This window comes from Lemur catta, chromosome 4, assembly GCF_020740605.2.
Source record: "Lemur catta isolate mLemCat1 chromosome 4, mLemCat1.pri, whole genome shotgun sequence".
NCBI lineage: Eukaryota > Metazoa > Chordata > Mammalia > Primates > Lemuridae > Lemur > Lemur catta.
The window spans coordinates 71,428,460-71,441,584 of record NC_059131.1 but is presented as its reverse complement, the minus strand read 5'-3'; the positions used below and the strand labels follow the sequence as shown (position 1 = coordinate 71,441,584).

At 57.9% G+C, this 13,125-nt stretch overlaps 1 protein-coding gene across 1 annotated transcript in view; it reads right to left on the bottom strand.

The window, feature by feature from the left end:
- The window catches only part of FER1L5 (fer-1 like family member 5), a 52,698-nt gene that overhangs the window by 5,101 nt on the left and 34,472 nt on the right, over window positions 1-13,125 (bottom strand). The window contains exons 22-42 of the mRNA XM_045550144.1: window positions 12,773-12,950; window positions 12,536-12,691; window positions 11,234-11,365; window positions 9,601-9,764; window positions 9,161-9,275; window positions 8,319-8,421; window positions 7,572-7,735; window positions 7,306-7,476; window positions 6,988-7,111; window positions 6,777-6,854; window positions 5,695-5,876; window positions 4,961-5,122; window positions 4,553-4,657; window positions 3,398-3,544; window positions 3,153-3,315; window positions 2,980-3,005; window positions 1,963-2,013; window positions 1,753-1,857; window positions 1,342-1,461; window positions 668-829; window positions 367-458 (exon numbers count right to left, since the gene is read on the bottom strand). Of these exons, the coding sequence (XP_045406100.1) occupies window positions 367-458; window positions 668-829; window positions 1,342-1,461; window positions 1,753-1,857; window positions 1,963-2,013; window positions 2,980-3,005; window positions 3,153-3,315; window positions 3,398-3,544; window positions 4,553-4,657; window positions 4,961-5,122; window positions 5,695-5,876; window positions 6,777-6,854; window positions 6,988-7,111; window positions 7,306-7,476; window positions 7,572-7,735; window positions 8,319-8,421; window positions 9,161-9,275; window positions 9,601-9,764; window positions 11,234-11,365; window positions 12,536-12,691; window positions 12,773-12,950 (2,700 nt within the window). The remainder of the gene's footprint in view (window positions 1-366; window positions 459-667; window positions 830-1,341; window positions 1,462-1,752; window positions 1,858-1,962; window positions 2,014-2,979; window positions 3,006-3,152; window positions 3,316-3,397; window positions 3,545-4,552; window positions 4,658-4,960; window positions 5,123-5,694; window positions 5,877-6,776; window positions 6,855-6,987; window positions 7,112-7,305; window positions 7,477-7,571; window positions 7,736-8,318; window positions 8,422-9,160; window positions 9,276-9,600; window positions 9,765-11,233; window positions 11,366-12,535; window positions 12,692-12,772; window positions 12,951-13,125) is intronic.

Sequence of the window (13,125 nt, the reverse complement as noted above, 5' to 3'; positions counted from 1 at the left end):
GCCAGTGTCTTGGCACCCTTGGCCCCTGCTCCGCCTCCTTGTTTGTTCATGGGGAATGTGGAGAGCAGAGTGTGGGCTAGGCTGCTGTCTGCCAATAGCCATCTCCAGTTACAGCTGAAAATTTGGGATAGGCCTGGGGTGTGAGGCTCTGGGCTCCCTTCCCGGGCAGAGTTTGAGAAACAGGGTAGAACTGGACCACCTATGCATTTATCTTCTGTCTGTTGAGCACCTGGAGTGGGTAAGACACCACGCTAGGAACTCGGAGGCTGGAGAGGAGCGTGAGAGTTCTTTGCCTTCTGGCGCTGGCTCCTGGCACGGCGTGGGTGGGAGTGGAGAAGTGGGATCGGGTGAGTTGGGGCAACTCACGTGCCAAAGATGGGGTCCAGTGTGTTGGGCTGGTATGTGTCCCGGTTGCCAAGCTCTGTATTCCCCAGTTTCAGGATCACATAAGGGTCACACTGGGTCAGATATAAGCAAGGGAAGGATAGAAAATGGGGAGTCAGTCTCAGTTGGTCAGGGAGGGTGGGAGTGGGGCAGAAATGAGCCCCTCGTGCTGGATGGAGCCTGTGGGGAGTTGGCAGTATGTGTATCAGTGTGAGGGAGCTCCGGGAGACGGGTTCAGGGCAGGGTGTCAGGGGCACCTGTGCTGGGTGCGGGTGCTCTTTACCAGGCCATTGTAGTCCTGGGGCTGCAGGTTGATAGCTCGAACCATGTAGACCCGCACCAAGCACAGCTGAGGGAAGTCCTCTCTCTCAGGCCAAACCTCGAACTGGTTCGGGGGCGTGGGGGCTTCCGGATTCTCAGGAAATGGGTAGATACGGAAAAGGCCCTGGTGGGGGAAGGTGTTGGGGACCCAGCCTGGCAGTGCTGGCCAGCTCTGTAAAGCCCTCCAGGAGGTACCTGCAGCCCACATTCAGGAGCGAGAGGGTGGCAGGGATAGAAGGCCATGAGGACAGTAGAGGCAGGTGCGGCAGAGCTGCTGGGCAGGGGTCACTGTGTTTAGGAGGGTACTGCACAAAGGAACTGCGGTCATTAGGTGAGTTGCTGGTTTCTGCAACTTTCATCGCTTCAGGTTTGGACTTGTTCTCTGGCTCTGCAGCCTTGGGAGACCCAGCACAGGCCAGAGCAGGGAGTGAGAAGGCCCTCACCCTTCCTGTGTGACGGGAGGTCTCCCCGAGTCCCTGTGTTGGGTATTCTCTGCTCCTCTGCTCCCCAAACTTTCTCAAGCCCTCCCTCCCCCATCCTCACAATGAGCTTGTAGAACCAGGGCTTCTATTAGAGTCCTCTGGGGACAGAAAGGCAGCAAGGAGATGGGGCAGCCAAGCTGGGGTGGACACACACCTTGAACTCCCCTACCACAGGGCTGTCCAACTTGGGCTGCTCCTGGTAGAGCCTGAAGGTCTGGCAGAAGTCCTGCAGGCCTTGGAAGGCTGGCACAGCCTCCAGCTCACAGTCATACACCTGCAGGGGATGTGTGGGACCCGGGCTGGTAGGGAGACCATTCCTGGGATTAGGAGATGGAGGGACCACCAGCTCCTGAGTCTTGCTCCAAAGCATCTGCCCAGTTAGTGGCCCTGTCTGCTTTACTCAGGGTGGCTGGCGGAACTGTCTCCAGGAGTCTTGGGAGACAATGTGGGAACTCCCTCACTTGTTGGTTCCCAGGGAATCAAGGCTAGGTCTGCTGGCCTCTCCCAGTGGGAGATTTTATTCCATCTTTCTTTCAGCATTCTCCCCTCCTGGGGGCCTCCAAACCTTTAGAGTGTGGTAGTCTTTATACTTGTACTTGGGGGACTTGTGATCATCTCCCGTGGCCCAGAAAAGCTTGCTCCACCAATCCACTTCGTGCTCATAATGATCCTGGCAGGGAGGAGGAGCATTTTGGCCCTCGGGCAGGGAAAGCCCCCCCACCTCCCTGAACTGACTGGGGTTGTTCTTTGTTCTCTGTGGCTGAGCCTACATCACCTTGGTTGTGCTCAACTTGAAGAAGAACTTTTTGTAGAGGTGCTCTAGGAACTGAAAAATGAGAGGGTCGGCAAGGTGAGGTGAGGCAACCCACAGCGCTCGTTGGCTCTGACCTCCAAGGAGGAGAGGAGTCAAGGCTGGGGCTTACTTCCCTGGCTTCCTTGCCATTCACATAGGATTGGAGAGTAAGGAGAAGGGGAAGCAGAGAGTTCTCGTTTTCACTGCCCATGGCTATAGATAGACTAGACTCAAAAAGGGGCTGAGAGAGGCAGAACCTCCAGCCCTACTCCAACCTACTGAATCAGAATCTGCTTTTTTTTTTTTTTGAGACAGAGTGTTGCTTTGTTGCCCTGGCTAGAGTGAGTGCCGTGGCATCAGCCTAGCTCACAGCAACCTCAAACTCCTGGGCTTAAGCGATCCTACTGCCTCAGTCTCCCGAGTAGCTGGGACTACAGGCATGCACCACCATGCCCGGCTAATTTTTTCCATATATATTTTTAGTTGGCCAGATAATTTCTATTTTTAGTAGAAACGGGGTCTCGCTCTTGCTCAGGCTGATCTCGAACTCCTGACCTCGAGTGATCCACCCTCCTCGGCCTCCCAGAGTGCTAGGATTACAGGCGTGAGCCACCGCGCCCGGCCCCAGAATCTGCTTTTGATGAGAATGTCTAGAGGATTCCTGTACATTAAAGCTTGACAAGTGCTGCCCTAGAGCAGTAGTTCTGAACCTTGAAAACGTTGGGATCGCCCAGGGGCGGGGCGAGGGCAATTGGAAAAAATTCTGATGCCTGGGTCCTACCCCCAGCAGTTCTGATGGAATTGGTCAGTGGCCTGGGTCTCAAAGTTTTTAAGAGTCTCAGGTGATTCTGATGTGCATTCTGGGCTAAGCATCCCTGCTTTAGTGTTCTCATCTCCAGCCAGGCCTCACACTAGGGGCACAGATAACAGGACTCTTTAGTCTACACCCCTCTTCCCTGTCAGCAGTGGGAGAAGGTGGGGCCCCAGGCCCTTACTCACATCTCGGTGTTGCTTCATGCCCAGCGCTGTGTGGAGAGAGTACAGCCATGAGTCTCAGGAGGGCAGAAGGCTGAGGAGGAGGGGTACCAACCACACAGGGGAGCCTGCGCCTTGTCCCACTCCCAGGGACTTGTTTGTGAGGGCTGGGGAAGGGCAAGGAGAGAGGGCCATACTTGGAAGCCGTGGGGGCACGTAGTCCTGAGCCCAGGGGTCACAGAAATAGGGCTGGAGGAAGTCGATGTTGGCTTGACCCACCACAGTCTCCTGGCCGAAGATCCAAACGTCTACCACCTTCACCACAAGGGGCAGCGCGTAGGCCTCCTCTGTGGGCATGTACTGCAGCCCCAAGGACAGGTGGGGAGCATGAGGCCCCCCAAGAGAAGAGAGCTGCCCCAGCCCTTGCCCCGGGGCCTCTTACCACTATGAGGAGGAGGAAGGATTCAGGGAAGTTGGGGTTGGTCTGGAAGTCACTGATGGGTTCTGTCCTCAGGGACTTCTCCCCAAATTCCACAAGGAGCTGTGGGGAGCTCATGTTCTTCATGTTCCGAAGGCCCCAGGCCAAGATCTGCCAGAACAGAGAAGGGCAAGGCAAGGGGCAGGCAGCGCCTCTGTAGTGGGGTCCTGGCCAGCGTGGGGCTGTGCTGGCAGTGATGGTGCATTAGGGAGCATGCAGGGCTGGGGAGTGAGTCTGTGCGGACAGGCCAGAGTCTGAAGGCTCGCCAGGTCTCCCTATCCTGAGGATCGGTGCTTGTCCTCAAGGCCTGGACGCTGTCCTTCCTCCCTGTGAGGGAGGTGTCCTCAGGCCACTTGCTGCATCCTCCACTGTCCTCCAAAGCCCTCAAGTATTGCTCTTCCTCACCCGCCGCCCTCAGTTCTCAGGCGTGAATTCCTGAGGCTGCTGCCTCTGAGGCCCACAGAAACAGTGGGTGCCCAATTTCTCAGGGGTCTCGTGCTGTCTAGCTCATTGGTGACCCATGCCCCACAGAACTCTGGCCTAACAGTGACCCAGCACCCTCCAGGGAAATGTCTGCGCCTTACTTATGAGTGCCACTTCAGGGGCCCAGAGTCGGAACCAGCGGACCTGATCATCTTTTGCTCTTTGCCAAATTTGTGGCAGAGCACATGGGTCCTGATGTGAGGATCTCCGTGCTAGCTCAAAAGAGGTGAGAAACATCCTGGCATTGGGCGTCAGACAGGGCGGGGCCTAAATTCTGGCTCTGTCCCTTAGTCCTTATATCACTGTGCATGGAACATGTTGTCTCTTGGAGCCTCAGTTTCCTTCTCTGGAAAGTAGTCCCTACTGGGCAGGTGCGGTGTGAGCCTCAATTGCGATAATCAATGCTGCAGCCCTTTGTCTACTACTCACTGCAGAGGTTTGCAGTAAAATAATTTACAGTGTTATATCAGAGCCTCTGTTCTTCATTTCTCTCCTGTCTCCCTCCATCTCCCAATAGCATTTCTTGGGGTGCAAACTTTGGATCGGGCAGTCAGGGAGAACCAGCAGAGAGCTCCAGCACACTCCGGACTGCTCAGGGTGATGCTTGCCCCTTGCCCACCCCCCAGCCCCCAGCACCTCAATGGCCATCTTCTTTAGCGTGGGCTGGATGCTCTTGGGGAGTGTGTAGACCCCATTCTTCCAGGGAACACTCAAGATTGGCAGTTGCTTCTCTCTGAGCCTCTGGAGGAATGAGGTGGGAGAGAAGGGAGCATGGGGCGTCTTCGGGCTGTCCTGTTTCTCTGCCCCTCACGCCCAACTCCAGCGAGTCCCTCAGAGGGCTTCACTGGGCTGCAGAGCCCCTGGGCAGGAGCTGGCAGGGGAGAGGTTGGGCAGGCCAGCATCACCAAGCCCGAAGTTTTTGTTCCTGGGCCCAGGCCCTTCCTGAGGGGGTGGAGCTGGGCCCTGCTGGCTGTGGAGACTTGGGGACAGGTGGGTGTGGGGACACTGAGCACTATGCATCCCAGCCAGGCCCTGTCCCAGTACCTCAGTCTCGAGGATCAGCTCACAGGATGCCAAGATCTCACCCTCTTCAGCCCCCAGCTCATTTATAATGGGGTGCCACCTCATGGGAGGCAGGGTCCGGTTATGGAGATCCAGCCAGACCACTGGGGGCCACATACTCCGTCCCCACAAGTTCTCCTTGCCCTGGAGGGGAGTGGAAGTTCACAAAGCATGGAGGCCAAGCTGGCAGGGTTCCAGCTCAGACCCCTGACAAGGAAAGGACAAGGCAAGGACAACAGCTATCTTTTCTTTTTTTTTTTTTGAGACAGAGTCTCGCTTTGTTGCCCAGGCTACAGTGAGTGCCGTGGCGTCAGCCTAGCTCACAGCAACCTCAGACTCCTGGGCTTAAGCGATCCTCCTGCCTCAGCCTCTTGAGTAGCTGGGACTACAGGCATGTGCCACCATGCCCGGCTAATTTTTTCTATATAGATTTTTAGTTGGCCAGATAATTTCTTTCTCTTTTTTAGTAGAGACGGGGTCTCGCTCTTGCTCAGACTGGTCTCGAACTCCTGACCTCAAGCAATCCACCCGCCTTGGCCTCCCAGAGTGGTAGGATTACAGGCGTGAGCCACCGCGCCCGGCCAACAGCTACCTTTTATGTTTACATGTTGCTCTCTGCACATCAGGCCTTATTGGAGTACTTTCCCTATATTTTCCTCTAAAAACTCCAACTCTTCAAGGTAGGTCTTCCTCCCGCTCAGCCCAGCCTGCCTTACCCAGGAGTCACGCTGCCACAGTTCCAGCACCACGAGTGGTGGGCTTTCTTTGGTGTCCTGGGGGTTCTCGTACAGAAGAAGGTGCTGGAAGATGAGCGTCTGGGCCCACGTGGGGCCTGCCGAGCTCCTCAGGGTTTGGGTGCACTGGCTATGGTTTAGGAAGACCACCCGAATGAAGGGCCCTGTAGGGTGGAGGGCAAGGAGAGAGTCGTGTCTTCCAGCTGCCAAGTGAGGCTCTCCTCTCCTCTGCTGCTGTGGCCATTGCACTGGGTACCCAGGGAGGCCCAGGCCAGGCAGCCACTGCCACTGCCAGCTGCTCAGAGGCTGCCTCAGCATAAGCCACAGAGCAACTGGGCCATGTAACCAGAGGTGAAGGGATCATTTGGTTCCATCCACGTGAACTTCACACCTACCATGCTTGAGCCCTGGGCTTCACCAAGATGGAGGGCAGAGGCTCCTCTGGATGGGTTCTGGGGACAGGGCTACATGAGGTTGCCCTTCCCCAGCAGCAACGAGTGGCCCTTTCCATATGGGTGGTGATGCCCAGTGGACACAGCTCCCAGCAGACATCTCTGAAGCCCTGCCACCCACTGCCCTGGCTCTCTACAAACGGTGCTGCTAACAGGACAGAGCTGGAGCACACGGCTCATCTGAAACCCTCAGAGTCTCCCTTAGGTGACCGAGGACAGCCTCCTCCTGCCCAGGGCCTCTTTCCTGCCCCTCCTCTTCTGTTCAGCCATGAGTGGCACACAGTTCCCAAGCATGCCACCCTCTCTCTTGCCTGCATGTCTCATCAGTACTGCCGGGCCAACTCTCTCTTCAGTGCCCGGCTAAGTGGTCACCACTGGGGTGAAGCCCCCTCAGCTCTCCTAATCCACAGCATTGGGGTCATACCTCAAGAGGAGCCCCACCATGCAGCCTTTGTTTTTGCGCTTTTTCCCCAAACAGGGCCATGAGCTGCTTGGGAAGAGGGGTCTGCATCTTTGTCACCCCCATCCGAGCCACATTCTTTATACCACTGGGTGGCCATGTCACAGGGCCCCAGGGCCTGGGGACAGGGACAAGAGCTGCCGACCACCTGCCTTGGAATGTCAGGATGTGGTTGGACATCAGGTTCCGGGCCTGGTAGATGTAGCAGAAGAGCTGGTAGTAGTGGGGCTCTGGCAAAGAGGAGCCAGGTTATCACCTCCCGCCAGCATGCCCGCAGGCTGCCCTCTGGCTTTCCCACCTTCATCCTTCCCCAGTGTGCTGGCCTCTGGGGCGACCCAAGCAGACTCCCAATTCAGTGCTCACTGTTGAAGATGCAGTAGATGAAGGGCATGTTGGGGGGCCGGGTGTCCTCTGGCATACGCCTCATGGAGCCCATCCATGACTTGTTTTCCTCTTCCTTCTTAGCATGCTGTTTCAAATCCATAGCCTGTGCCCAGGACAGTCTCCCCTGAGGCTCTTGGGTGCTTCTTCTAGCCTGGGACTAGGCCCCCTGCCTCCACTCACAGGCCCTACCCTCCGAAGCCTGAGGAGTGGGGGCTCAGTCCTTCCCGCCCCCACCCAGGTCAGGGCCTCGCTCTCCTGGAGGTGGGGTTGCTGGCAGGCAGCAGGCTGAGGCTTTACCAAAGACCCCTCCAGGAGGAATATGGGTGCAACGCCCTTGTCTTTGTCGGGGGCTAGCCTGCGATGCCAGCAGCGGCGGCGGAACCGGCTCTGGGGCTGAGAGCTCAGGTGGAACTTGGAGCGGAAGGTGCCGTACTCCCAGCCCTCTTCTTCCCCCTTGGCCAGGTTGTGCTGTGGGGAGGAAAGCAAACTCATGCCCCCGCCATGGCCCAAGGTGGCCCTTGCCCTGCCATCCTGGCCAGGGCCCCTGCCCGTGGGCCCCTCACCTGCTGCAGGAAGGAGAGGGTCTCCTGCTCAAGGCTCAGCTCCCTGTGGTTCCGGAAGCGTACACGCACCCAGCGCCGCCGGCGGCTCGAGTGGTAGGTCTTCTCCACCGAGTTCCAGACCTGGGGCAGGCCGGAGGGCGGGATCCCCACTCCATACTCCCAGCCTGTGGGGGCAGGACCGTGGCCTCTGGGTCCCCAGGTGACGGCAGGCTGGGTGGCTGGGACAGGCCTGAGAGATGGGCCCTAGAGGGGCAAGCTCAAGGGTCTCTCTGGCCCTGAGGCGTGGGAAGGAGGGTGTGGCCACACTGTGTCACCTGAGTAGCTTGGGCCCAACTGCCCATCTTACAAACAAGGAAGGTGGGACTCAAAGGCAGCCTGTAAGCAGCAAAGCTTGGGTCTTGAGCCCAGGCCTTCAGGCTTCCAGCCCATTGCTCCTAACCTGGAGCTACCTTGGGTGAATTCAGTCTCCACAACCAAGTCTTGCTCTGGGCCAGGCCTCGGGAGGCAGTTGGGAGCTGCGCTGTCTCAAGACTACGGCCATGTGTATGGAACAGGTAGAGACCCAGCTCTCTGGAAGCTAGGGGACCCCCAGGAACTCAGGCCCATCCCACCAAGAGCTTGGCTGCGCCAAGGCCGTTGGAAGCATCCGACACCCCTGCCTGCCCAGAACAGGCCCCAGCAGCTGCAGGGATCTTGAGGCCCCAGGCGCTCCCACCCCCAGCCCTTGAGCCTGACCAGAGAACTGACCCTCATTGTCCACTGCCCGGTTCAGCTCCACAATCCAGTTCTTCTTAAAGTGCCAGCCTTGGGGGCACTTCACATTCTCCCGGGCCTCCACGGGCTGTCCGTTCTGTGGGTGAACATCGAGGGCGAGCCGAGGGGTGCCATGGGCTGGAAGGAGGCCACCTCCACTCCCTCTTCCCACACGCCTGTGTGTGCCTGCTGTGGCTGCAGCGGCCTCTCACCCCTGGCTTGCCACCCGAATAAGCACTTGATAGGCTTTAAGGACTTGCCTTTCTGCAACGTAAACTGCTCACTCTGTGTTGAAAAGCGGAGACTAGCATGTGTTAGAGGTAAGTTAGACCTGTGTTGTCCAACACAGTAGCCACCAGCTACCTGGGGCTTCTCAAAAATTTAAATTAATTAAAATAAGACAAAATTCAAATTTCAATTCCTTGGTCTCACTAGTGCCACATTCGAAGCACTAAATAGCCACGTGTGGACAGAGCAGATATAGAACATTTCCATCACCACAGAAAGTTCTGTTGGCCAGGGCTGGGTTAGGCTAGTCTCAGATTCTCTCCTTCAGCGTAAGCACTGCCTTTGAAAGAGGCCTAGAAAGGAAGCACTGCCTCCCTCTGTTGCTTCTTACAGTCTTATTTAAGGTGTCTCTGGCCTGCCATCTTGGGATACAACCCCTCTCCCCACCCCGAACAGGGCTGGAGCACTCACCCAGTGTCCCCTGGAATGTGTAGGGAGTGGGGCTCAGACTACAGCTCTTTCCATGGGGACACCCCAACTTCCAAGCCTCCACACTTGGTTGCCTAGCCTGCCCTCTAATCCCCTAAGGCGACTTTGGCTCTGCTCACCACGTCCGTGTTCGGGATGGCAGCGGGCACCCAGGCACCTCTGGCATTGCGGCCCTGGTTCTCATACACCTCCTCCAGCACCTGGCTCTTGTTGATGTCTATGTCCAGAAGGAGTCTAGGGCAGGGAGACCCCACATTCCCAGCACATCTCCCTGGACTTGCAGGCCCCAGGGGTGTCCTCTGCCGGTCAATCACGCCCCTACATGGCGTCCCTCCCTACCTTGCCCTGCGCAAGGCAGGACCAGGAAGTCTGGCATCCAGGGCAGGGTGGCAGGCAGGCCCCTGTCTTGTGCACCCCGGCCCACTGGGACCAGGCTCCATGGCTCTGTGCCCACCTCTCTGGGCTGCTGCTGATTGGCCCTCCCAGGTGACAGGAAGTGTCAGCTTCAGTAGGGCATGTCAAAGGGCACACAGGCTCAGGGCCTAACCTCCAGCCTTACCTCCTCTGAGGCTCCACTCTCCAGTTGTCCGACCAGTGCCATCCTGGGGGTGGCTGGAAATCCGTCTTGGGGAGGGCCTTGTTCCCCATGACATCTGAGAAGTTGGGGCAGCGGTACAGCCCCTCCATCCCCCACTGGTCTTTGTACTTGGCCTGATTCTCGTACTGGGGGAGGGAAAGTCTTCAGTGCCTGCCACGTCCTTCATCACATTGTGCTGGGGACACTGGGCCCCACCATGGGCCCCCCACTCTGGCCTGCCAGTACATCCTAAAAATGTGATAGCCAGGCAAGAAAGGGCCACATCCCCACTGCACAGGTGAGCAGACTGAGGCTGAGAGGTCAACCCTGCACTCAGCTGGCAGAGTGGGGTGGATGCCTGAGTCAGAACCCGGGGCCTTGATGCCACCTGCCTGCTCACTCGTCACTGCAGAGCTGGGGGAACCTGGTCCTGCTGCACCTCTGCTGCCCCTGGGCCTTCCCCTCCATATTCCCCTGCTGGGCACGCAGCCCTGCTTCCTGGCCCTCCCCCCCAACCCCTTGCCAGCTCTGCGTCTCCAGGCTGGTTAGACATATTATATATCCATCCACTCATGCAACTTAGCACTGTAAAAATATGTTTTCATTCAGTAAATTAAAAAGCCTGACACTCAAATTTTAGTTCACCTCTGCCATCAGAGTCACCTCCTGAGCCATGTCCTCCCCGGGGAGCAAAGCTCATCACCCCCTCCCTGATTCTAGAGCAGCCTCTGGGCAGCTACTTGCCCACTCCCTGGGTTTATGGTTCTGTGGGCAGATGCCCCATATCCTGCTCCTCTGACCATTCCAGGCCTTCCCCTCCCAGGACCACCAGCCTGGCCAGCCATGTCCCAGGCTGCCATGTGACAGATGAGGCCCCCTACAGTGCGGAGCCTGGTTCACCTCACAGGCTGTGGACTAACTGGGAGGAAGGTCCCAATAAACCTCCATCAGGGAGAGAGTGACCAGGCCCTGGAGGGTCACTCAGTCTCCCCTTGTCACCAAATGCCTATGGCTTGTCTGCATGGAACCCTGAGCTGGCAGCATCCGAGACTGCCCTAGTCTCTGCCACCTCTGTCAGACCACTCTCAAGATTCTCAGACTTTGGCCGGGCGCGGTGGCTCACGCCTGTAATCCTAGCCCTCTGGGAGGCCGAGGCAGGTGGATCGCTCGAGGTCAGGAGTTCGAGACCAGCCTGAGCAAGAGCGAGATCCTGTCTCTACTAAAAATAGAAATAAAAATTATCTGGACAACTAAAAATATACATAGAAAAAATTAGCCGGGCATGGTGGCACATGCCCGTAGTCCCAGCTACTCGGGAGGCTGAGGCAGTAGGATCGTTTAAGCCCAGGAGTTTGAGGTTGCTGTGAGCTAGACTGACGCCACAGCACTCACTCTAGCCCAGGCAACAAAGTGAGACTCTGTCTCAAAAAAAAAAAAAAAAAAAGATTCTCAGACTTGGTCAGTAATGTTTTTCTCCAACTGCAGTGGGTTACTGAAGCTTCGCCCTCCCTTCCCACATGAAACGCCCTGCTGGGAGGCCATCTCTGCCCTGTGAGGCCATCTACCCCCCGACCCCCACCCCAGTGCTCCTGCCTGGGCCCTGGGCACTGCTCACCGTCTCTGCGTACACCACCATGTCGCCCTGGCGGAGCAGCTGCAGATCCTTGCTGTCTGTGACATTGCCCAGCCACATGCAGACCCGGAGGTGGGCTGGGAGCGTGTCCTTCTGTCCTTCACCCTCGGGGTACTGAGCCAGAGATGGGTCAATGCCACGGGGTGCCAGCCCCCTGGGTGCAAGGGAGGGACGGAGCACACAGCCAGAATGGGTCACCCCTGCCCCTCCCCTCTGAGCCCCGGGAGCAGGGGCCCTCACACTGAGCTGGGTGCTGGAGCTGCAAGTGAATGATACGGAGCTCTGCCTTCCAGAGCGGGATGGCTATGCCTGTGAGCCATGTGATGCACAGAGGTGGGAGGGATGGGGAGATGGGCGACACTGCCTAGGAAGCTTGGGAAGGCTCCACAGAGGAGCCGTGATAATGGGAACATCAGTAATGGCACTTGCAGTCATTTATTGTCAAGTATGCCTTGATCCTCATGCCCTGTGAGGCAGGCATCATAATCACCAGGCCCATTCTACAGAGGACCACACTGAAGCCTGGGCGTGGTCAGGAGTTGGCCCAGGGCCACACAAGCCAGTGAGCGGCAGAGGCAGCATGCAAGTCTCAGTGGTTCTTGCGGGATAAGAAGGGACTCGGATGGGCACAGGAGGAGCCTTGCACATTGGTGGGAAGGGCACGGGCCAGGTACGACTGGGGCCAGGAAGCCAGAGTGGCCCGGCTGTTCAGTCTGTGGACCAGAGGGAGCTGATGCAGTACGTGGTGGCCGGGGGCCATGCCAGGGAGGCTGCACCTTCTCAATGCGGAGCTGGGGAGAGTCTCTGGGGAGGGAGGGAGCAACCCCCCACTGCCCAGGAGGACTGGAAGCAGGGAGGCTGTGGTCAGGGCCGGGCTGGTGTTCGGGGTGTCCAGTCTTATCTACAGCTTGATCTGATAGGATGGGCTGCTGCCCAAACCTTACAGGTGTTAAATATTTTAGGGATCACCCAATCATGGTCCAGGGAAGAGATGACAGAGGCTGGACCAAGTGGTGGCCATGGGTATGACAGAAGAGACAGATTTGAGGAACATTTATGAGGGACATGGACTTGGTGTCAGCCCACACGCTGACAGCCACAGGCTCCCTGTCTTCCTCTGGGGACTGTTTAAACCCCATTCAACCTGATAAAGGGCCAGAGAGAGGAAGTGGACCATGCCCTGGGAGAGGCTCCGTGGGGACTGTCCTGCAAGTTCAGGGGCTTCCCCAGGGGTGTTTCTGGGCCCTGTCCACCCCTACCCTGTGAGGACCTCCTGCTCCCCACCTGTAGGAGGAGTGTCTGTATTTTCCCACAGAACCTGCCGGAGTACAGGCCCCCTGCCTGGGAGAACAGGACGGAGTGGGCGGGAACCCGTGCGTAGGCCACTCGCTGCTCCTTGGCCATCAGCCAGATCATCACGTCTGGGAGGCTGATCTGGGGCTGTCAGGGTGGGAGGACATCAGGCCCTATGTGGCCAGGTCCCAGCCCTGCTCCCGCCCGGCCAGTGTGTCTAGTGCCTACCTCAGGGAGCACAGTGTTGAGGTGGTACAGCCAGCCCTCCACGGTGGCCACCATGTCCCTGGGCTTGGCATGCTTGGCCTTTTGGGCCAGTTCCTGCAGGACGAGGCTGCAGAGCTGCCACCTCTTCCTATCCAGGTTGGTGGCTGCGGGCTGATCAGTCATGCAGGGCAGAGGGCGCCTGTGGCCAGGACAGGGTAGCAGGGGCTGGACCTCTCTACTGCCTCCCAATGTCACCATCTCTGGTCCTTGGTGGCCTCAAGATCCTGCCCCATTCATGGCTAGCCTGCCCTGGGAGCCCTTCCCACCCCCCTCAGGAAGCCTGCTCCCTGCGGCTCTGGCTCCAGTTCCTCCTC